Source organism: Magnolia sinica, chromosome 1 (assembly GCF_029962835.1).
Source record: "Magnolia sinica isolate HGM2019 chromosome 1, MsV1, whole genome shotgun sequence".
Taxonomy (NCBI): Eukaryota; Viridiplantae; Streptophyta; class Magnoliopsida; order Magnoliales; family Magnoliaceae; genus Magnolia; species Magnolia sinica.
Window position 1 is genome coordinate 118,077,234 of NC_080573.1, and position 24,399 is coordinate 118,101,632.

The 24,399-nt window shown below is 41.0% G+C and overlaps 1 protein-coding gene across 3 annotated transcripts; it reads right to left on the reverse strand.

Moving 5' to 3' along the window:
- Positions 1-11,625: 11,625 nt before the first annotated feature.
- LOC131255502 (pleiotropic drug resistance protein 1-like) lies at positions 11,626-23,424 on the reverse strand. 3 transcript variants are annotated; one of them, XM_058256252.1, is made up of 25 exons: positions 23,133-23,424; positions 22,731-23,024; positions 22,472-22,592; positions 21,786-21,874; positions 21,580-21,664; positions 21,224-21,383; positions 21,040-21,116; positions 18,814-18,867; positions 18,605-18,695; positions 18,201-18,502; positions 17,760-18,041; positions 17,355-17,671; positions 17,098-17,258; positions 15,475-15,578; positions 15,302-15,392; positions 14,992-15,117; positions 14,334-14,494; positions 13,927-14,259; positions 13,546-13,836; positions 13,377-13,460; positions 13,126-13,259; positions 12,781-13,008; positions 12,499-12,670; positions 12,104-12,358; positions 11,626-12,024 (listed from the first exon to the last, which is right to left on the reverse strand). In XM_058256252.1, exons 1-25 carry the CDS (start codon positions 23,165-23,167, stop codon positions 11,767-11,769), a joined length of 4,305 nt encoding a protein of 1,434 aa, XP_058112235.1. In that variant the 5' UTR covers positions 23,168-23,424; the 3' UTR covers positions 11,626-11,766. The 3 variants fall into 3 exon arrangements, with proteins under 3 accessions (XP_058112235.1, XP_058112229.1, XP_058112242.1); XM_058256246.1 differs by having other exon boundaries at positions 15,236-15,392; XM_058256259.1 differs by lacking the exons at positions 14,992-15,117; positions 15,302-15,392; positions 15,475-15,578.
- Positions 23,425-24,399: the final 975 nt, after the last annotated feature.

Consider the following 24,399-nt stretch of genomic DNA (forward strand, 5'->3'; position numbering starts at 1 on the left):
CCCCTACCCCAACGACTCTCTCTCCCTCTCCCCCCTCCCTACTCCCTCCAACGTCTCTCTCTCTCTCTCTCTCTCTCTCTCTCTCTCTCTCTCGCCCCCCCCAACGCGTCTCTCTCTCTCTCTCTCTCTTTTATTTCCCCCTATCTCTATAAATATAGTTTGTATGGAAGAAGTCATTAGTGCATTTTTCCTTCCTTTTGTGAGAACTATTGATCATTGAGAGTGAGTGAGTCCTCTTCTATTTGGGTGAGTGAATCCCCAACCTTGAGTGAGTGAATCCTCAAGCCATATGTAGTGTATTATCAACTTCATTCCCAATCAAAGCAATCAATCTTCCTTTTTTTTTCTCTCTCCATTTCTTGCTTGCGTCCATTTTTTTCCCTTTCTTGTGTGTTGGACCGACATCAAGTGGTACCAGAGCGGGAGACTAGTGTTCGAGTCTCCTTTCCGGTGTGGGTGGATGATGCAGGTGCATCTCCACATTGGGGTGGGGTAGCTCACGAGGTGGGGTCTGTAAGATGCAGAATGGCCATGGGGTGAGTCTCACTGTAGGACCTCTGAGATGCAGGGTAGCCCATGAGGAGATCTTGGTTGGTTTGCTTTGGAGGGCCTGGATAAAGGGATATTTTGGTGCTTCCCCAACAACTCTAGAGCTTTTGGTGTGTTGGCCTGTACTCCCTGCATAAAAAATAGATGTCGATTCCTGGATCAGGCGGGATCTCTCTGCGCCACACTGCTGTCTATAAAAGTGAGTGTTCTAGAATGGGCTTCAATCTTGAAAGTCGACTCAGATTTTGTTAAGTCGTGTCTTGGGCTTGAATCTTTTCCTGCTTGTTTGCAAGTGGGCCTTTAACAGAACTTCCATTAATCCACAAAAAAAAAAAAAAAAACCTTAAGAATGTCGGGTGCAAATTGATTCCGAATAAGAAGATCATCGTTATGCACCGTTGCATGCTTGAGTTGTGGGCCCCCATCAAAACGATTCTAAACCATACAGATTCTGTCACAATGTTAAGAGGTTTTTGTAGTCACTTGGTATGTGAGGCCAGAATGAATGCCATTCAGTCAGGTGAGGCTAAGGCCCTCGCAACAGTCCCGTAAGTGGAAGGCTCCTCGGACAATAAAAAGGTCACAAGAATGTGAAGAACAATAATTAGGATGTCCCTCCAATCTCAAGAAGAGGAAAGGTAGAAAAATTAGAAGACGTCCAATGTCATTTGGTTTGTTTGTGAAAACGCTGGCCATTATGCTTGTCAGTGCGCTAATGAAAATATGGCAACTCTAGTATCACTTAATATTTCGTTTGCAGGCGTTTGGTCTAAAATCCTTTTCATTGATTGATGTAGAACAGGTCGCGGACAGTTTCATGGCCAAGATGGATCAGAAAAGGCCTGGTCGACGACAGAAGTGATCCGGTCCATCAGACCTTAGGACCTTAGATCGGGCGTATCTCACAATCCGGAATGAGTTATCGGGCGTAAAATATATGATTTTGGGGTAGAACGAGCTACTTTAGCCAACCAACCCAGCTACACTGGGTTGCACAAGCCGGATTTGCGAAATACCCCTGGATCGACGGTCGTTTCCCTGTTTTAATTTTGTTTTTACTATAAATAGTAAGTTTTAGTTTGATTATAACTCTTCATCTGTCGGGCTTTAAGAGTTGCGTCCAACGTGAAAAGAGCTTAGAATAATTAGGAGAACGGTTTGGTGAAGCCAAATAGGACACTTACTATTTTTGGCTGAAAAACTTGCACACTAGTAGACAGCACGACCGTCTATAAATAGTAAGGTTACTATTTATAATAAGTTGCGAATTCTAGGAGTTTTAGTTGTAGTTTACTTCTGATTTCTCTCCCATTGCTTGGTATCCCTAAAGGGTTGTGAACTCGTTTATTGGGATTCATTAAATCAATTTCGAATTTATTTCTATTTTCTGCTTTCTTTCCTCGTGGATTCGAGAAATCTCTGTGAGGAGTCTAGAGAAGCTTCATGGATTCAGAGTAGTTATCCTCTTGAGAAAGAAGGTGATCGACCTCATCACGTTCATCCTTGCGTCAATTGGTATCAAAGCAAGGATTCCCCTCGAGCCGATGGCAACCAATGAAGGTATAAATCAAAATCTTGTGGACGGTGATCCAGGGATTCGTTATCTTTCGGAAAGAATGGAAGCTTTCCACCGGGAGCGTCAGTTGACCATGCAAGGGTTGCAGGTAACCCTCGACCGTCTTGCGGATGCACTACTTCCGCCCCGAGCCCTAGGCGGTGCTCCACCACCTATGTTTGCTCCACCACCCGTGGTTGCTGTACGACACAATCCCGATTTTCGTAGAGCATTACCAGTGGCAAACCGTAGGGCTACACCAGATAATTCAAGTTCTAGCGACGAGGACCTTAATGAGGGTTTTGCCCGACGACCAATCTATGGAGGCGATCATCTAGATCGTGCTGAAAGAGACTATCGAGGTAAGGCTGAACTTCCTAGTTTTAGTGATTTATTACGTATAGAAGATTTTCTCGATTGGCTAACCGAAGTAGAGAGATATTTTGATTATATGGACGTGCCAAATCATAAAAGGGTAAAATTGGTAGCGTTTAAATTAAAATCTGGTGCTTCTGCATGGTAGGAACAATTCTAACTCTCACAAGCCCACCAGAACAAGGCGCCCATCTCATCATGGCCACGGATGAGACATCTTCTTCGATCACGAGTTCTCCCCAATGATTATGAGCAGATATTATTCCAGCAATACCAAAATTGCCGACAAGAAAATCGAATCGTCACAGATTACACTGAAGAATTCCAGCTGTTGGCTACATGAAACGATCTGTCAGAATCTGAGTCACAGAAGGTGGCACGATTTATAGGTGGGTTGCGACCGACAATTCAGGACCGAGTTTAGATGTACCCAGTCGGGACCGTGGATGAAGTAGTTCAATTGGCGGGTAGGGTAGAAACACAACTTGCAAGAGCTCCTGCTCGTCCCTATCCTTCAACTCGACCCCCCCATGACAGGTCCCACGCAAGATCCAGTGCTGGCACGAGGAAAAGATCCAGTAGGAGAACGTCCTCAACCTCCTAAAACCGCAAACCGTGATATAGGGAGCGGCTCATCCAGACCTCAATGTGCAGCACCCACAACAGCGGGCCCGAATAGGATTCTAAATCCTTATGCTTGGCAAAGGTCGAACAATTGTTACCGCTGTGGCCAACCAGACCACTTATCAAACACTTGTCCTCAACGTCCTGCAACACACTTGACTATAAACGAAGGGGGCACTGAAGATGAGGCCGTAAAAGAAGACCATGGCTTTGATGAACATGAACAAACCACTGAAGAAATAGCAGGTGGCGATGAAGTGACGGGCGAGGATCGTGGCGAATTTCTAGTTGTGAGGCGATTACTGTATACCCCACGAAAGGAATTACATTCATAATGACACAATATATTTCGTACTCGGTGCACTGTCAATGGAAATGTCTGTGATGTGATCATAGACAATGGTATAGCGAGAACATCGTCTCAAGAGTGATGGTGGACAAGTTGCAGCTACCAACGACGAAGCATCCTTCCCCGTACTTAATTGGCTGGATAAAAAAGGTGAATGAGATCAAGGTAACTGAACAATGCACTATCTCGTTTTCAATTGGCAAAAATTATAAGGATCAGATACTTTGTGAGGTGGTTAACATGGAAGCTTACCATATGCTACTTGGTTGACCCTAGCAGTCGGACCGTGATGCGACCCATCGGGGACGAGACAATGTCTACATATTCGTCAAGGATAGTCGAAAAATAATCCTTGCCCCTATGGCACCAGAGAACCACCTTGAAGCCTCTAAAGTTGAGGGGAGTTCCCTCTTGACCATTCGGGATTTCATGGAGGAATCCAAGGAAACTGGTGAGGTATATGCCGAAATGGTGAAGGGCGAGGAAGAGGAACCCTCAAACATCCCTCCAAGTTTAAGACTGTTGCTAAACGAATTCAAAGAAGTCTGGCCTGAAAATTTACTTGATGGATTGCCCCCCATGAGGGACATCCAACATCACATAGACCTCGTCCCTATGGCTAGCCTGCCCAACTGCCCTCATTATCGGATGAGTCCGAAGGAGTGAGATACTTCAGGGGTAAGTAGAGGAATTGATCCATAAGGGTCTCTTGAGAGAGAGAGAGAGCATGAGCCCATGTGCCGTACCAGCATTATTAACGCTAAAAAAAGATGGAAGCTGGCACATGTGTGTCGACAGCTGGGCAATCAACAAAATTACCATCAAATATCGGTTCCCAATACCACGGTTGAACGACATGCTCGATATGCTAGAAGGGGTCAAGGTGTTCTCTAAACTAGATCTAAGGAGCGGGTATCATCAGATTCGTATCTGATCCAGTGATGAGTGGAAAACGGCATTCAAGACCAAGGAAGGGTTGTATAAGTGGTTGGTCATGCCCTTCAGCCTATCGAACGCACCAAGTACTTTTATGCGTTTGATGAATCAAGTTCTAAAACCATTCACTGGCCGATTTGTGGTAGTATATTTTGATGACATATTGATATATAGTCAGGATGAGGCGGAGCACAGGAAACATCTCAGGCAGGTGCTGCAGGTCCTACAAATTAACAAGTTGTACCTCAACTTGAAGAAGTGTAGTTTTTTAACTGACACCCTGTTGTTTTTAGGGTTTGTTGTAACGTCCACAGGCATCCGTGTGGATGATGAAAATGTACGAGCCATTAGGGAATGGCCGATCCCGACAAACATTCATGAAGTGAGGAGTTTTCACGGGTTGACGACTTTCTATCGTCGATTTGTGCGAGATTTTTAGCACCATAGTCGCGCCTATAACAGATTGTATGAAAAAAGGACCGTTCTAGTGGACCGATAAAGCTGACAAGAACTTTCATGAGATCAAACATCGTTTGTCTATAATATCGGTCTTGGTGCTTCCTAATTTCGACAAATTGTTTGAGGTTGAGTGTGACGCTTCATATGTTGGAATTGGAGGAGTATTATCACAGGAAAGCAGGCCAGTCGCCTTCTACAGCGACAAGCTCAGCGAAGCCCGAAAGAACTAGTTTACTTATAAGCTTGAGTTGTACGCAGTTGTTCAGGCGCTGCGACATTGGCGACATTATCTGATTCAAAGAGAGTTTGTTCTGTACACTGACTATCAAGCATTAAAGTTTATTAATAATCAAACTAACGTGAATCGTGTGCATGCTAGATGGGTTGCGTTTTTACAGGAATTCACGTTCGTTCTGAAGCACAAGTCAGGGCAGCAGAACAAGGTGGCTGATGCACTTAGCCGTCGTGCATCACTACTTGTTACGATGAGCAACGAGGTGGTCGGCTTCGACTGTCTCAAGGGCTGTATGCCGAGGATGAGGACTTCAAAGATTCTTGGATGAAGTGCCAAGAAGGTCACCCTAGTGACCTTCATATACAGGACGATTTTCTCTTTAAAGGGAATCGATTGTGCATTCCCCAAAGTTCTCTGAGGGAGCAGATTATTCAGGATCTACATGGAGGTGGCCTTATGGATACCTTGGGCGAGACAAGACGCGAGCTCTTGTGGAAGAACTGTATTACTGGCTGCAATTAGTACGTGATGTGGGAAAAGCCGTACAACTTTGTCATGTTTGTCAGACCTGCAAGGGGCAATCTCAGAATACGGGCCTCTATACCCTGTTACCTGTACCTGACGGTCCTTGGGAGGATTTATCAATAGACTTCGTGCTTGGTCTCCCACAAACATAACGCTGCATGGATTCAGTGTTCGTGGTGGTAGATCGTTTCTCCAAGATGGTGCACTTTATCTCGTGCAAGAAGACCCTCGATGCAACACACATGGCAAATTTATTCTTCATGGAGGTCGTACGGCTACACGTGGTCCCCAAGACCATTACTTCCTGATCGTGACACGAAGTTCATTAGCCACTTTTGGCAGACTTTGTGGACTCGATTCGATACCCGACATCAATTCAGCAGTGCTTACCACCCACAGACTGATAAGCAGACCGAAGTTGTGAATCGCACATTGGGAAACCTCCTTCGCTGTATTTCAGGAGAAAAACCGAAGCAGTGAGATTTGGCCTTGTCTCAAGCAGAGTTTGCATTCAACAACATGGTGAACCGCTCGACAGGGAAATCACCGTTCCAGATTATCTACGGACGAGTGCTTCGCCACACACTTGACTTGGTCCCTCTGCCCAAGCACCCAGGCACGAGCATTGTAGCAGAACATATGGCAGACAAGATCATGGGCATCCATGCAGAAGTGCAGACCAAGCTACATGTCTCGAACGAGAAGTGCAAGGAACAAGCGGACAAGCACCGGCGAGAAAAAGTGTTCGAGGTGAGCGACCGCGTTATGGTCCATTTACGCAAAGAGAGATTTCCGACTGGGACGTACAACAAGTTAAAAAATAAGAAGATTGGACCCGTCCCAATTATTCGAAAGATCAATGACAACGCTTATGTTGTTGATCTTCCAGATGACATGACGATCTTACGGACTTTCAACGTCGCGGACCTGACCGAGTATCATGAACCAGAGCAGGATGAGAACTCGAGGATGAGTTCTTTTGAAGTGGAGGGGACTAATGTAGAGTGGGTCGTGGACAGTTTCATGGCCAAGGTGGATCAGAAAAGGCTCGGTCGACGACAGAAGTGATCCGGACCGTCGGACCTTAGATCGGGCGTATCTCACAATCCGGAATGAGTTATCGGGCGTAAAATATATGATTTTGGGGTAGAATGAGCTACTTTAGCCAACCAACCCGGCTACACTGAGTTGCGCAAGCCGGGTTTGCGAAATACCCCTGGATCGACGGTCGTTTCCTTGTTTTAATTTCGTTTTTACTATAAATAATAAGTTTTAGTTTGATTATTACTCTTCATCCGTCGGGCTTTAGGAGTTGTGTCTAACGTGAAAAGAGCTTAGAATAATTAGGAGAACGGTTTGGTGAAGCCAAATAGGACACTTACTATTTTTGGCCAAAATCCTTGCGCACTAGTAGACATCACGACCGTCTATAAATAGTAAGTTTACTATTTATAGTAAGTTGCAAATTCTAGGAGTTTTAGTTGTAGTTTACTTCTGATTTCTCTCTCATTTGGTATCCCTATTTAAAGGGTTGTGAACTCGTTTATTGGGATTCATTAAATCAATTTCGAATTTATTAGAATTTATTTCTATTTTCTGCTTTCTTTCCTCGTGGATTCAAGAAGTCTCTGTGAGGAGTCTAGAGAAGCTCCATGGATTCGGAGTAGTTATCCTCTTAAGGAAGACGGTGATCGACCCCATCACGTTCATCCCTGCGTCATTGATACTCATATCTAACGAGTGGATTTTGAGCAATGAAATCAGCAAAGGATCAACATGAGCAGTGAACGCTATAAACTTTCTGTTGACTCTCATTGTAGATTCAAAGAGTATCAAGTGGGTAACTATATGATGGTCCGTATTAGGCCAGAGTGGTTTCCTTATTGAACCGTTAAGAAGCTACAGGGTCATAGTGTGGGACCTTATAAGATACTAAAACGAATTGGTTCTAATGCGTATATTATAGATCTTCCACCTTCCATGTGGATTAGTTCTACATTCAATGTGGAAGATCTTATGTCTTTTACGAGGTCCCTAGCTGCAGCTCCGAACACTTCACTTGACCATCATAGTGACCCAGACCTATCCCAGGACCCATGGCCATTACCTAACCTATCCTCCAAGCCTATGCCTCCCTTGCCATCTATGCCTGATAGATGAGAGGAGATTGAGGAAATCTTGGATCAACAATTAGTTTCCATCAGTGTTCGAAGTATTGGTATCGCTACAAGTTTCGCTAGCTAGGGATACGGAAACAATATCGATATTGCTGATAACTGGAAATGTAGGGAAACATGGGAAAAACGGTGGAATTTTCAGCGAAACTTTAGGAGATGTTAAAATGTACATATTTGTATATTTAGAAATAAAAAATTGCAAAAAGAATGCATACATAATAAGTTTCCATTTAATGGGGCCTTAAAAGCATGTGTTGTTGTAAGAAATCAGTCCAACCATCCCATACAGCCTATTTAACCATCCAACCTTCCATCCAAACATCCATTGATATTACAAAATATCAACAACACATGATATTTCACCAAGAAATCATCAACAATTGTAAAGGAAACAAAAGATTGTGGTCTCAATATTACGCATATTGCGATATTGATAATATTGATAATATTGAGATATTATCAATGACAAATTGAACACTACATATAATCATAAGCCCATGAAAAAGTTTTGAAATAAAATTTTTTCAATACGTTGGTGATACTATTGAAATATTGTCGATACACTTATGATACAAGCATTTACCTAGAATTTATATAGTTGAAAATATTGGTGATACATTGGCGATATTGATGCATTGGCAGTACAAGTGACACCTATAATTTACATAGTTGAAAATATTGGTAATTACATTAGCGATATTGATACATTGGTGATACTTAGCGATACATTGATAATACCTAGAATTTCTGATACTACTAGCATTATTGGTGTCGCTACCAATGTTATCGGTATCGCTGAGTTGGAGATAAAGATAATATCGGAGATAATTTGAACACTGGTTTCCATACACCAAGGAGGGTTTTAAAAGTTCTAGTGGAGTGGAAGAATAGGCCAATTTCAGAGAGTATGTGGATCATAAAAACAGAGTTGCAGAACATCGATCCAGATTCACTTGAGCAGTACCGGAGCTTTATTTTGCTAGAGATGAATTCTTCTCAACCGAGGAGAGTTGATGAGGACATCACATCACACAAGCCATTACGTACATATCAGAGGAGGCGAGCCGTAGTCTCCATGTGGCTAGGTGAGTACTCGTTCGGATCTAGAGGAGCTGAAGACCCTACATAGCATGTATGAGCATCATTGAAGACCACACATTGGGAAGATGCTTGTGGGTTGCATAGAGGACGAGCTTGGATGAGTTTGAACGAGTTTTGACCGTTGGATCGCGAGGGTGACATGATCAGACTGTTGGATGTGGCTTGATCGTCGTGGCCCGCCTTGATCATGTACGCTGCCAGGACAGGACCCATCAGGCACTTAGGATGGTTTAGATTATTTTATGTTTTAGTACTTTTGTTAATTAGTTGATTTATTGGATTATATTTCTTTTTTCTTTTACTAGGGGGTATCTTGAAATAAGTGTTAAGTAGGAGGTAAAAAACAAACTATGTTTTACTTAAACTGCTTTTCGTAAAAATCCAAATCTGGAACTATATAAGGCCTCCTATGTCCAACCCCTAGGGCCGATGATGCTTTGAATGAAATTTGAGATTTCTATCTTAATGCTCTTGTGAATGAAGTCTTTTTTAATGGTGTGAAGCCATCCCCTTAGTGTGAATCCAAGAGAAAGCTACCTGGGAGTGAATCCAAGACTATACCTTCTCCTCTCTTAAAGGTATCTTCTCAACTTCACCTCTTTTCTCATAATTTTTTTTTTTGTTCTTTTTTCCTTCGCCATTCTCAAATCCTAACATCCGAAACCACAAATCCGTTAACCCAAACCTTTCTAACCTCAAAACCCACCTAAGTACATGCAGATTCATCCATCTGTATGGACTAGACCGTACGGTCAGTCGTACGGCCGCACTGTATGGCCCATCTAGCATATGGTTTTCTTTCATTTTGCCCTTTCTTATCCCATCAATGTTTCCTCGCAAAACTCTAACCCTAATTCTTAGTTTCTTCTTCTTTTAATAAATCCTAAATCCTTTTTTTTTTTTTTTCCATAAACCCTAATCCCTCTCGAACCCAAAATTCCCTCAATTCCCTTTTGATGCAAGTGATTCCCCCTGATCGATAGCCTATCCCTATGTTAATTTGTGGGGTTCTTAATCCCATTGGGATCGATTGCTTTAGTATGTTAATAGTTCCTATTACGAGCATGTATTAGCCTAGGATTTAACATATTATCTACTTGTTTACTATTTTGGATTGATATGAGATTGATGAAATTTATGATTTATTGCTTCTTTTAATCTGGAAACATGATTTTATCATTACCTTAGGATAGAAAACTTCATCTTGCATCAGTAGTCACTTAATACTCAAACACCTATGAGAAAACAACAGTGTTCCAACTAGTCCCACGCCTCTAGTTCTTTTGATATCAGTCTTTTGGTTTTGGTTGTTATGAGACGAGTTAGATGGACAATCTATTTGGGCCTATCCTACAACGTGATTGAGTGGGAGATGTTGGATATGAGCCCGTAGTGCCCGCTTGTGGGCAACCACTAGTGGGTGAGTTCCACACATTTTCCCTCGAAATATCTTTGGGAGGATATCCTTCTTTCAAATTTCTATTGAGGCTCACATTTTGAATTTGAATTCAAATGAGAAACAAGATTGAGATAAGGGAGAGACATTAGATAAGCCAGATCACATCCAAACTCCTTAATCCTCTCAATTCCTTCCTTTATAAAAAAACGGAGGCATACTCTTGGTAAATGCATCCCAGCCGAGAGAATTTCTTAGAGAGAAAATTGAGAGAGGAATATCCATTGTTCACTAGGGCTTCCTTTAGACGATCTAAACTGTTGGTCGTGTCTGAGGGCCATCCTAATGGTAGAATAAGAGGATTGATATTATTATTTCCACTCTCGTAATCGTTAGGCGGACCGTTGGGCATAGGCCATTCATCTTCGGCTTTGTGCGAAAGTCCCTAAGATCGTGTAGATACTATCAGATCCGTGTGGGTCTACCCATTCGGGCCTTTCAGTAGCATGATGTAGTGTGGAGGATTTTCTTGGTGTGTAGAAAAATTTCCTACAATTGGTATCTCGGGGAGTGTTTTTGGTGATTGTGATCAGACTTATTAGCAAACGTATTCGTTGATCATAACATTCCGCATTTGGCTCATGAGGAGCATTGGAAGATCAATTGTGATTGTCTTTGACTTTCAAGTTGGACTTGAAAGGATAGCAACTGCAATATGAGGTTTACTTCCTCATTATGAATATTGAGAAATATTGTTAATCTTTTTTGTTTCAGTATTCTTCCTCGAGAAGCATGCGGCCCAGGGGATATTCTTGCTATGGAGCTGATCCTTCTTGTCTATGTGTAGGCCCATCATATCCATTGGCTTGACAGATCCATTGTATGTTTAATTATTTTTTTCCCCGAGTAAGTTTTTACACACACACACACACACACACACACACACACATACAATATTCGCAATTCAATTCACTTGTTCGTCCAAACAGTCTACTCTCTTTGCCCACACACAGTTTCTAAAACAAAATCTGACAAGACTTTTTTGTGTAGCTACATGCATTTTGCTTTCTTGTATTCTCTCAAGCTTTCTTTCTCATGGTCCTTGAGGGCAGTAGTTGGTGGTGCGAGTGGGTGTTAGGCTGACTTGAGTAGCATTGGGACGTTGCGCGAGTGCTGCATGGTCAATAGTGCTGCTGAGTTAGCAAGTCCAAGACATGCAGCTGGGTTGGGTGGGCCTGGAACTCAGCCCGGCCTATCACGGCTCAGCTGCAACCCTATTAGTAATGGCAAAACATTACGTTTGGATATTCCAATGTTAGATACCAAGTGAACAATCATCAAACCTCAACAAAGAAACATCAATAATTTATTCAAATAGTTCTCAAGGACACCATGCCACATCCCTGAGTTTACAAAATAAAACTCCATTATATAATGAATGCACTTGGGAGGTGGTCGACATCATCAACTTCTCTCATGACAACCTCATCTTTTTTGGAAATTGAGCACTTTTATTGAAAATGCGAAGATGAATGCGAACACCACGCCAAACACGATGACCATAACAGCAACCACTCCTAGGAAGTCATGTCTGAATCCATAATAACTCTTAACAAATGCCTTAACCGTTACACCTGTGTCAATTGTATCCTCTACATCACCAAATTGTGAAGCAATCTGTCCATACAAGGTCCAGGCGATGGGGCATGCCCAATAATACCATCTCCACCACACAGGAATCCTCTGCAATCAACTTAAAGCTTTTTAGCATCTTCTCTCATAAGAAACGCAACATGCATGGAATGTATATGATTCCACTCACCATTCGTGGAACTAGAAAGCCGGAGAAGAGATTCCATAGTGAATAGAATGCGACTGAAATTATGGCTGCAATGTTGTGATTGGGAGTGAGGCCAACTGTCATCATCCCAAAGTATGTGTAGTACAACAATGTGAAGTACATGAGGAACAGATACCAGAAGAACTTGGTAGCCGTCCACTCAAATCCGATCATAGAATACACAATAAGCCCATACACCAGGGTTTGCACCATAACATATGGAATCTCGATCACGACCTGCAAGGTGCAATGCAACAAGGTGGAGAAGAGATAATAAGGTGGCAGGGACATCGGGGAGCAGTACCAGTATCATTATACAAAGAATGAATAAAGGACTTGTATATCAGTTTGTGTACGACAATGTAGATAGTAATTACCTGCCCGAATGCATACGCCAAAGCCGAATACATTCCGGCAGCTCTCTCTCTGTAGAAAACTGTTCGTTCAACAGACACGACTGGCTGCACAGATGAGGCATTTTGAAACCCAAGGAACAGAACAGCAGCATACATGGAGCCCATTGCATTAAAAACATCCTGTTGCCTTGATCTGAAATTTTCAACATCTATCATGTTATCTTTGAGTCCAATCATAAAATGCACACCTCCTAGCGGAGGAGCAGTGAGTTTGGGTCCATCTAGATTTTACAGAGAGCTTACGTTTTGGTGCCAAGATCCCAGAATATTGTCCCGAACCCCAGGGCTATGAAGATTGTAAACAAAAATCTCACTGCCGTGTATGGTGGATTGCGCCAGTATGACCAATGTTGTTTCCACAGGCAAGCCATGCACTGTGTGAAGAAGGGCCGTGAGTACTTAGTGGGGAAGTAAAGATCTCTTGAACTGGGAGGTGGTTTACATAGTTCCTTAATCAAAGCTTTGTTTCTCCTGCAACAATTGCTAAAGATCAGCAATTACTGGAGATATGCATGACTGGTGATTCCTAGACACGGTTGGTAGATTCTATTGGCCAACCTACCCATATAATTCCAAGTTCCAACCTACCTATATAGTTCGGAGTTCCTGTATATTTCACAGAAGTTAACCCCAAGAGCCTCTTCTTGTGCTGGTGTTGTCACCTCCAGCATCCATGTTGCAGGGTTATAACCATCTTTTATCTTGCTGATTCCATTGATTCCCTTGATTAAACAAGGAAAAAAAAAGAGAGAAAAAAGAAGAAAAACAAAACCTATTAGCATTGAAGTTAGGAGATCTAAGACTAGAGAATAGATCATTGCTAGTTTCTACAGCCTCACCTCAAAGTACTTGATCAGGTGGCAAGAATTGTGCCCCAGTGGACCTACATATATTTCTTCACCTCCTCGCTTCAATAGGAAAAGCTACAATTATGGAAGAAGGCAAGATCCAATGCATAAGCAGATCATCAAAGACAACCCAAATCACCATCTTAAATAGGCTGTTTACCTCATCAAAAGCTTCGAATATATCAATGCTCGGTTGGTGAATCGTGCACACCACTGTCCTTCCAGTGTCGACTGTGTTCCTCACTGTTCTCATCACAATTGCTGCAGCTCTGGCATCAAGTCCGGATGTCGGTTCATCCATGAATATTATAGAGGGGTTTGCAACGAGCTCGACAGCAATGGTCATCCTCTTACGCTGCTCGGTCGATAGCCCATTGATGCCAGGCAATCCCACTAGTGAACCTCTCAATGTTGCCAACTCTACAAGCTCCATGACCTCCTCGATGAACATCTGGGCCCACCAGTTTACCAGTTACTCAACACCCAACTAGACACCCAAAAAGAGATCGTTAAGAAAAAGATGAGTATTGACAGCACTGACCTTTCTTGTTGCTGAGTCGACTTCAGTGGGCAATCGAAGCCACGCAGAGTAGATGAGAGATTCATAGACTGTGACATTAGGAGAGTGGATGTCATTCTGTTCACAGTAACCAGATATGCGAGCAAACGTTTCCTGCTTCTTGGGATAGCCAGATATTGTGATGTTTCCTTCTATATATCCACCGGTCTTCCTTCCGGCCAACACATCCATTAGAGTAGTCTTACCGGCACCACTAACACCCATAAGGGCTGTAAGAACTCCTGGCCTGAAAGCTCCACTCATTCCTTTCAGGAGCTCCAACCGATCTTCTGGAATACCTTGAGCTTTCATTTCCTGCGAGTTCATGTTTAATGAGAAACTCACATGTTTGTGTTGAAGCCACAGGTTCATCAGTTTTCCGAGGTTACCTGTGGCATATCGACAGAGTATCGGATATTATCAAAGGCGATAGAAAGAGGTGCAAATGGAAGAACCATTCCCTTCTTTTTGCTCTGACCAGCACTGGCAACTTCTGCTTGCAAAGACATAGACCCTTCTGAGATATTGCTCCTTATTTCATCACTTCTCGCTACAGTTACATAAATTTGATTTCAGTGATGCTTATGAAGCATAGTCTTAAACTAGTTGGCAATAGATACAATCATACAAGTTGAGTCCTATCATAAGCAACCAGAGGATGTGTGGCATCCTCAGGTTTTAATTTGTACAGTCGGTGCCATAGTTTGATGGTTCAGATCGTTGATATGATGGTTCCCTTTGTGAGTGGCTTATGCTCCAAAAGTCTCCTAGATTGTCATATACTAGCCATTCGATCCTTGGTCTTTTCAGCTGAATGTGGACTGCTGCTATATTGCTTTTTAGTCCATTTGCCGGCCACAAATTGAAGGTTTACCCCTTCAAGGAGAAATTGGGGCATAGTCTGTCCATGGCAGGGGCCCACCAGACTGACGGTCCAACTCACTGAACCATGGGCCCCGCTTGTACAAACTGAAAACATGAGGATACTTCTCATATCCTTGGATTGAGGATCATGTAAGTCCTCATAGACAACTGGAATGAGTTTACATTCTGGTGTTGTATGGTCAGCAGAGCTCCCTCCTCCAGTTGTTAGCCCAATAAGTTCTCCTGTTCTGTTAGCATGTTTCTCTCTCAAGGCCTCTTCTGATAAAACTGTTTGTGCTTTCCCAAATGCTGTCACCATTTCAAACAACAGTAAGTCGTGAGTGCTTGTTTCTGAGTGTTTAAACTAATGAAATCTACGAGAATCTAGATGGGATTGGTGCTGCACATCCTGAAAGAGGATACTCACGGTTGAGATAATGAAGAACTATGGGAAAAACAGCATTGAATAGTAATATATAACCAACCAGTGCACCTAGACCAATCCAGTACCAATCTGCATGAGTAAAGATTCCACGGGACTGCAAGACTTCCACTCCCAATGGTACTGTTGCACCAGGACGAAACTGTAAAACAATGCCAAATCTCAAACTTGAGCTGCTTTCCTGTTAAAATGAAACTTTTCCAAATTCATAACAAGAACCTTACATGTCTCCAACTTTTCCCTAAAAATTCATTGACAGCGATTGCATTTTGCGCGTACATCATGGGTGAGCTCCAATAACCCCATTTCCACCATTTCTTCACATCCTCTGTAGCCAAATAGTGGAGGTTTAGTTTACATCCCTTTTGAAGTATGTCTGGAATGGGAGTGGCCAATGATTCTATTGCAAACTAATATGTCATTCATTTCAAGTCAAGGTTTAAAATTGGTGCATGGGTATCATATCATTCACCACTAATATGGCCCTATGGCCCTGCATTCTCCTGTACTGAGTTCTTTCAGGCTGATACGGGCTGATGCAGGTTGTATCAACCTGTATTGGTTATCGCACGGGATATATTGTTTGTATCGGGTAATTTATTGCATGTTTTTTGGGCAACATGGGGAAACATTGGGAAACGGTTGAATTTTTCAATGAAACTTCAAGATTTATTATTATTATTATTATTATTATTATTATTATTATTATTATTTGCATACTTTTAAATCATAGCATCTAAAAACAGAAGCGCATATAATAGGTATCCTTTGTATAGGGTCTTTAGTTATGCATTGTCTGACTAAACTAATGTAACTATGTTCAAATTAAATGCATAACATTTAGATTGTATGTGATGATCATTTCATCAAACACTCCTAAATACTTGAAATTAGTCTCAATTAACAGCCGGTTGAAGGGATATATAAAAAAACATATTATTATTATTTTTAATTAAAAATAATTTTATTATTTGAAAATTGACAAGGAATTAACAAATCAGTGGATTAGCCCTCATATAAGCTTGATTTCATGTTTGGAGTGCAACATTGCAAGCTATTTGGGAGAAATTGGGGAAATTTCGAATTTTCCCCTAATTGGATCACTTATACTCAAAATTCGAAATTAGAGTGTCTGTGATGAGCATTTCATCAAATACTCCTCAATACTTCGAAATTAGTCTCAATTGACAGCTGGTTGAAGGAAATTTTTGAAAAAAAATATGGAGAACATGAAGAACCAATGGATATCAAACTCAAAGCTCTAGCTCCATGATTTTTCATGCAAAACATGAAGAATCAATGGATTTGTAACCATTTGACACTGATTTAACACAATTTCAAAAAAAAAAAAAAAAAAGGAATCGAAAATTGAAAATGCTCACCAGATCGAACATGTGAGATATATCGGCAATACCTATGCGTTTCGTATTGCACGGGTAGGATGCAAGATATATTGTGGGATATATCGGCCGATATCATTGATTGGATACAACCATATCGTTCATGGACAATACTAGTACATATTGGGCGACACGTATTGTTTCGGATGATACTTAAAACATTTCAAGTAGTTCCTGAAAGTGAAACAAATGAAAATCCTATTTTGGATACTAGTGGAGTACTGATAATCAAACCATTTGGGTATACTTTTCTTTCAACCCCAAATGCTTAGTAACTTCAAAATGAAGTCATCCCGCCGATGTATGCAATCAAAACATCGACTTTGGGAAACACTTCAACTAGTGCATATATCTACAAAATGTACTTCCCGTTCCATCAACATGCTCAACCATGACACTGGCACTTCAGATATTTGCTGGAAATCATGTTTTGTTTGGGCATTTTACCTCGAGACAAGACGAATCCGCCCATCACCAATATTAGAAGCAATACATAAGTTCCAAATGTATTTGCAATGATCATGATCCTCCCAAATGCAGCAATGACTCGAAATAGTGCAGAGGCCATCTGGTTAAGCAATAGAAGGAGCAAATACTGTCTAAACATCCTGCACCAACCACTTTGCTGTTATAGCTTAGTAACAATGATAGCAAGGCAATTCGAAATGGAAATGAGCTGTTTCAATCTCTTTATTCGATCTTACCTCCCAGCATTTGGATCAAAGCCTATCACATAATAAGTGAGGCCAACCCAGATCGCAACTTCCACAACCGATATTGGAATCTTAAGGATCCATGTAGGTAGGGAGTAGGCCCATTCAGGAAAGAAAAGGAGGTCTCTTTGCTTGTAGAAAACAGGAAGCTTATAAATGGCCATGGAAAGCTCAGCAAACCCGTTGAACATGGACGTGAAGAGTGTTAAAAATATAGCACCCAAATAGATTCCCCCATCAGCTATTGTATCATGGTGCATCTTGGTGCGCAGGAATACCGTCATTGCGATGAGCGCAATAGCTAGGAGCTACAATAGGAAAGAGATTAGGGTTTAAGATTGCAGTACTTGTAAACTTGGGACTCAAGTGCAGTTTTCAGCGAGTGCTCTTACTCACTTGCATCATCTTGAAGATGTAGACAAAGGAGTTCCTCTTCATTAGCAGATATTCTCTTGAGGTGCAGGCCTTCAGTAGTTCCTTCTTGTTGGTGCCGTATCTGGAAGTTGTCAGAGCAGCAGGATGGCTCTTGCTCTTGTCGAATGGTGTGGCGAGTTCGTCTCCTAATCTCTTACCAACATGGAATGATTGGAATGCCTCTGCGAATGCCTTGACATGAACATAACTGTAAGGCTCATCTTTATTTACCCAGTACTGCTGCTGATCTTTCCTTGATGTCACCTGTTGACTTAAAAAGAAGTCAGTGGTGGGAAAACATTCTGCCAACCCCAATTTCCAAGGTACTTTTGAATGTACATTTAATTGTGCATATATGAGAATAGTTGCCTTCGTGAAATTTCTATAGCTTTAGAATAAATGGAATTAGATTGGGAAACTTACTTCCTGCAAGAAATCTGCAACGCCTTTTCTTGCAGGGCATTTGAAACCCATGGATTCAAAGAACTCAAGCACGTGTTCACGGGGCCCCTGATACACAATATGCCCCTCTGAGAGAAGAATAATGTCATCAAAGAGGTCGTAAGTCTCTGGTGCTGGCTGGAGCAGAGAAATAACGGCTGTCCCATTAAGAATGTGAATTGATTGCCTGAGTGCATTTACAATCTGGAAAGTGGTGGAGCTATCCAGACCAGTGGATATCTCGTCCATGAATAATGCCCTTGCAGGTCCAACCAGCATCTCCCCTTCATAGTCCAAAAGAAACAATATAAATATGCATAAAATGCTGAGAAAAAGGGTTCACATTTAGATTTCAATCTCAGCCATTCTTTCCGTGGTTGTTCTACCTGTCGTGACACGCTTCCTTTGTCCCCCAGAGATACCCCTCAACATTTCATCTCCTACCAGGATATCAGCACAGATTTCCAGCCCCAAAATCTGATGTTTTGAGGGGAACAGAAAACCAAAAAGAAAGAATTTCATCTTTGTGGTACTAAAATCCTGCAAGCATTAGAGCTTTACGAAAATGATGCATCCCTTTAGTCGTAGTGCATACCTTCAGAATATAATCTGTAACTACACTAGCCTCTTTCCCTGGTAGTGCTGCTGCCTGTGAAAGAAGTAGAAAATCTTAATCTACCATGGCGGTGCATATTGATAATGGGGCATGCAAAAATCAGAACCCTGGAATTATGGGAATGACATGGACTGGTTGGTTCCTACAAGAAGGCTATAAAAACAATTTCGCAAGGTTTTCGTAGGTCTTTCTTAAATCCACTAGGACTACTATATGTTTTTTCAATAAGTCATCATCTTGGAATCCAAATTATAACCCAAATATATTGACGAGATTGACAACAAAATTTTGAGTTTTCTTTTCTTTCCTCTTCTTATTCCCCCCCTCCTTTTTTTTTCTTTCTTTCTTTTAAGTGTTAGTTTCGTAGGGAACTGGAAGCTAGGGCTGTTTTAGTCATTTATCTCAATTGTTAGTTTGGTTTATGGAGCAAATGGTTGAATTTCATCGTAGGGTTCGGGTTCTAATATGAAAGTTAAGGTGATGTTTCTGTTGCATTGCTGAATGATTACGCTGGTTGTTGTTCCAGCGCTCACTCTTGCTCTCTCTTCTTTTGCATTGGTTCTTTGGTAAAAATCTGTTTGGTCTTATTTTCTTGCTATTTGAGTTAGGCAGATTGAGAATTTAATTGTATCATTTTAGCATCAGAGCAAGTCCATTGACTCCATTCCATAGGTTTGGTGGGTTGCAGTTTGTGACAGTGAATATAATTGTAAAACTTGTGTAGTGTCAATGGCGGATATTGAATTTTGACAAAGAAAAACAGTTACGTATGCAATTTGAACAACAATTCCATCATACAAATATTTAAGGTTCTTGGAGTTGGATGATGCTAGTGTTTTTGATCCAGAACCTACATTTTGCAAGAAACTTAGAAAAGATATATTTGAAAAACATGGAGAAATGGTTGGTTGTTTGTTCTTATGTGACATGATGAAGACATGCTGAAGAAAGGATCAAGGGATGTGGCTGAAGAAATGATCAAGGTTGACAAAAAAGAAGGCTACCAGAAGCCTTCATGTGGTAACAAAGAAGTTGCTTGAGAGACCCCTACCAATTTTGAGAAAATGTCATGGGTTTCAATGATGAAAAGAACAATCTAACCGATGATGGCTTTGAGGATGATGGAAAATATCACGAGTTTCAATGGTGAAAGGAGAAATCCAATGGATGATAGCTTCAAGGATGATGAGATCGCATGATATATGAGGTTGTGTTGATCTATAAATCTTGGAGAAAGAAGATGACAGTTTAGTTCATTACAAATGAGAATTATATGTGTATCCCAAAGTTACCTGGATCACCTGTTGCTCCAGTACATGGTATGGGCATCGGTGCGTGGTACACTATTTCATCCATTTTGATCCTGATTGCAAATGACCCATAATCCAGATTGAGCCATTTAGAAGGAAGGGTGGAGCACACTGGTGAATCCTTGCCTAGAAGGATCTCTAAATGAAATACCATTCTGGTAAAGATATGATTTGATTGTTGGATCCAGCAGTTTGTGGCATTAGAGGTCAGAATAAAGTCAAACCATGGTAAGAAGTGTTACAAAACTATCAACTACTGGAGAAAAGACCAAAGTAAAGATAGCCTGAAGCCAAAGTTTGAGGAAGACCAATCACAAGAGCACCATGCTTCCAACTCCATGTTGAAATCTCTCCACTAAGCGAGATTGGTCATAGAAAATGGGATCATCCAGAAGTAATGTTCTGGGAATATCATGATCCACATAGACTAATTGAAAGCCAAGGAAAGAAAAAAAGAAAGGTTTTGGTATGGTGATTTTCAGACGCATAACTCTGTGTCCTCATGGTCAAAGAATCAAGTACTAGCATTGGAGTCTGGATTATATTGTCAAAGAGATCAGATCTTTGGTTGGGGCGTTAAAAATTTCATTTACCACCTCAACCAGAAACTCTTCTAACGAGGCTCTTGATTTAGCTATTTCTGGGGCCTCATGTACTTATCTTTCTATTTTAATTCTTTCTCTATTCTTTAGTTCTTATTGAATACCATTGATCTCTAAAAAAAAAGGAAGTTTGCATTCTCGTGGTATAGAATGAAACAGAGACCATAATAGTAATTGAATTTTTCATTCAACAGGAGTATAAATATCAGAACTCCTTGCAACACTTTGTGGCCAACTGGATCTATCTCTATCAAAAAGAGAATTCTCTGATCATGAAGAAACTTGTATCTCACCTTCATGTAGACATCGATATCAGGATCTGGTTTAATATTCGCTTCCTTCTCTCTCCTCGATAGCTCTTGCAACATTTCTTAGATTGTTGTGAAAAAGGAAATAAATGATGAAAAATTGGTGAAATTCTCCTGACATGGTTTCCAAAACCCCCAAAAAGAAGTAGGAAAGATCATGTTTTGTTACCATAACCAGCTCCAACTCCTTGACATCTTGCGGAGAAAGCCAAGGTTTCTCTCACAGTCATTTCCCCTATATGGACATCATATTGACTGATGTAGGCAGAAGTCCTCTGAGGCACAAACTCTTCCATTTCATGACCGTTGTAAGTTACGCTCCCAGAAACCTGGCATTTCGAGTAAAGAAGAAAAACACGTCCCATATGTGTACATAAAAACAATTCTTGAGAAGTTGTGAAATTACAGCAATCATAGATTACTTTTTCTTTTTTCCTTTTTTTTTTTTTAAAAAAAAAAAAAAAGGAAAAGAGAGATACAATTTTTTTTTTTTTTCCAAAGATGTGAGAAATACAGTATTTCTACCTTGAGATCTGAATCAAGCTTCCCTGCCAAAGCTAAGAGTAAAGTGGTCTTCCCCGAGGCTGGAGGTCCTAACAGCAAAGTAAATCTATGAAAGTATGTGGAAAAAACTATCAGTTGGATAGGCACAGAATAATTTTGCATTATATCAAAACCAAAAGTAATCAGAACCCAATTCATTATTTGATCAAAACCCTTTCTTCTCTTACCTGCAAGGCTTGATGATACCGTTGATATCATGAAGGATTGATAATGGTGTCTTTTTACTAGGAAGAATATGGAGATAGTTCAAGAACCCCTTAACAAAATCAAAATAACAAATCAGTACAATTAATGAACACCTAAATCCTACATTTCTTTATGAGCATCTCTGAATTGACAAGATATATGATCCTCATGTTGAGGCTATGCATGGTATCCTTGAGCCTTGAGTTTGGACAAGTCAGCTAGACAGCTCGATTGTCTAGACCATTGATTTGGTGAGATCCAAATTGGGTAGACCATGCCCGCATATCTCCGAGATTGTAGGCTGGCATTCTTCAAATCTATGGTTTTCTTTACCCCGTTGATTGTGGGATGTTGCTATTGTTGGTTTGGCCAGTGTGGCAACCTCTAGTGGGGCTCACATGGCAGCAGCCTATGCTGCCTCTCTATATAGCTTCCACGCGATACCTCACTCCCTTGAAACTCCTCTCTCCCTCCCACTCGTCCCTAAACACGCACCCACATCACAACAGAGAGAGATTGGTTTTCCTTTTGTTTCTTTCTTTCCTTTTTTTTTTTTTTTTTTTTTTTCTCCTTTGGCTCTCTCTCTCTCTCTCTCTCTCTCTCTCTCTCTCTCTCTCTCTCTCTTGTGTGTGTTCTGCTTGATCATATGGTTCCTTGTGTGAATTACCTCTACAATATTGGTAGTGAAGTTGAGCACTGTAGGTAAGGCCCTACTACCCACATAAGCTTCTGCATCAATAGTGAGATGCTCAAACCGAACTTCAATCGTGGGAAGATCAATTCCAACTCTGAGTAAAATCAAGAAACATAATTAACAGAAAAATCATGCATTACTAAAATGCTAAGAACATGAAAAATCCAAACATCAAGAACTATCAAGAAAAGAAAAACAGGAGAGAAAAGAAAAAGAAAACAACGGCTATTACTGTTCAATGCGGTTCTTCAGCTTCAACAGGAACTTCTCATTGTCCTCCTCTGCAACTTTAATCAATCTATCTAACAAAATCTTCTTCTCCTGATATCCAAGACTCTGAATATCGACTTCCCTGAGGTCCCCTGGAGCTACAGCTAGGATACCTCTTCTCAAACGGTTGTAAGTCGGCAGTTTCTCTAGAGCAGCCCATTTCAGAGCTTCTTCGTCGTCCTCCTCATGGTGCGATCTTGAGAAAACATCAGGCGTTGTGTTCCTCCATATTGAGGAACTGTTTCTACGTATGCTACTGACACAGTAGAGATCAGCACCATCCGTTTAAATGACTTTAGAAAAGATAAAAACCTACAGAAACCCTGGAGATGAATCTAAATTTGACATCTAGAGATTGGACTACCTGCTAAATTGACGGATTTGTTCTCGTGTTTCCATTTTCTTTGCTGACAGAGATGCCACGCTCTTTCTGTCGTCAAGATGAAGCTGATGTGTCTTGATGAATTGGAGAAAAATTCCAACAAAACCCAGACAGGTTCTTGGATATTCAGGTTAAGAATATTGAATCTTGTTGTTTGGAGCTCGAGAAACTGAGAAGAAGATTATTCGCTTCTTTCTTTTACTATACAGACAGACAGATCCAAGGTTCTTTGCTGTTAAGAGGTGGTAAAAGGAGCTTGATGGATTGAAATGAGAGAGGGAACTATATATAGAATTTTAGAGTAGTACTGACTAGTTTTTTAATCTAATGTTGAATTATTTTTAGATGGAAATGGGTGTATGCTGACAGTTGTTTTACAAGGAACTTACCAATAAAACATTTTATAGAGAGGGGGATAGGTTGCCATTTCCTAATAACTGAAGTAACCCTATCCATTTTTCTGAACTGCTGAAATTGCCCTCGGAGCATTTCTTGTAAGTTCGTAATAAGGTGTTTTGTAATGTAACTATGTAGCCTGGACACATTTTCACATCATGCTAGCAGTCCTGTTTGATCATTTCTTGAGTCCTCTCTTTTTTCTCCTTTAAATTTAGCTACTTTTGGAGTTCTAGATGATTGCACCTTGATATCTAAACTCACGCCAGTGTTATGTTATATGAATTCATATTCTGAAATAGAATAGACTTGCATGTTTCAAGATTGATTTTGGCTAAAATGTTTGATTTGTTTGTTTCTAAACCATTGCTATTAGGCAAAAGCTTACCCAGATAGATTCAAAATAAGAGAGGGGAAACAAAACTTTGATACTCGAGCTGAGTGTGATGATCCATACACATGGAACAGCCACTGTACATGTGGCATTATGCATCTCAACAGAAATCATTCAAATCATGGGCCCCACTGTAGATGGGGGCAGTACGCAAAAGTTGCACTAAACTGGTCATCCTAACTAGACAGTTAAAATGGAAAACAATCAATGATCTGAATTCTACAAATAGATGTTTGTTAGAAAGCCAGCATGTTATGAGAGCTATTGTGAAACAAATTATCCTTTTCTGTTATGAGCACATGCCCTTCTCACTAACGAGACAAACAGCAATTTAGCTGGCCAATAACAACAGCGAATACTCGAGATGTTCTTGAATATGCAATTTGAATCTCTAGTGGCTTGAGTGTACTATGCAAGCTCTCATCGGACTAGTTGATGAGCTGATCGGATGGTTGGAAT

Bases quoted from the DNA above. Each gene is read 5' to 3' on its own strand.
- LOC131255502 (XM_058256246.1), bottom strand. From the start codon at position 23,167: ATGGAAACACGAGAACAAATCCGTCAATTTAGCAG. The intron at 21,875-22,471 runs GTAATTCACACA...GATTTTGTTAAG, and splicing joins TCACTACCAATATTGTAGAG to GGGTTCTTGAACTATCTCCA. The intron at 13,009-13,125 runs GTAGGTTGGAAC...CAATTGTTGCAG, and splicing joins AGGAACTCCGAACTATATAG to GAGAAACAAAGCTTTGATTA.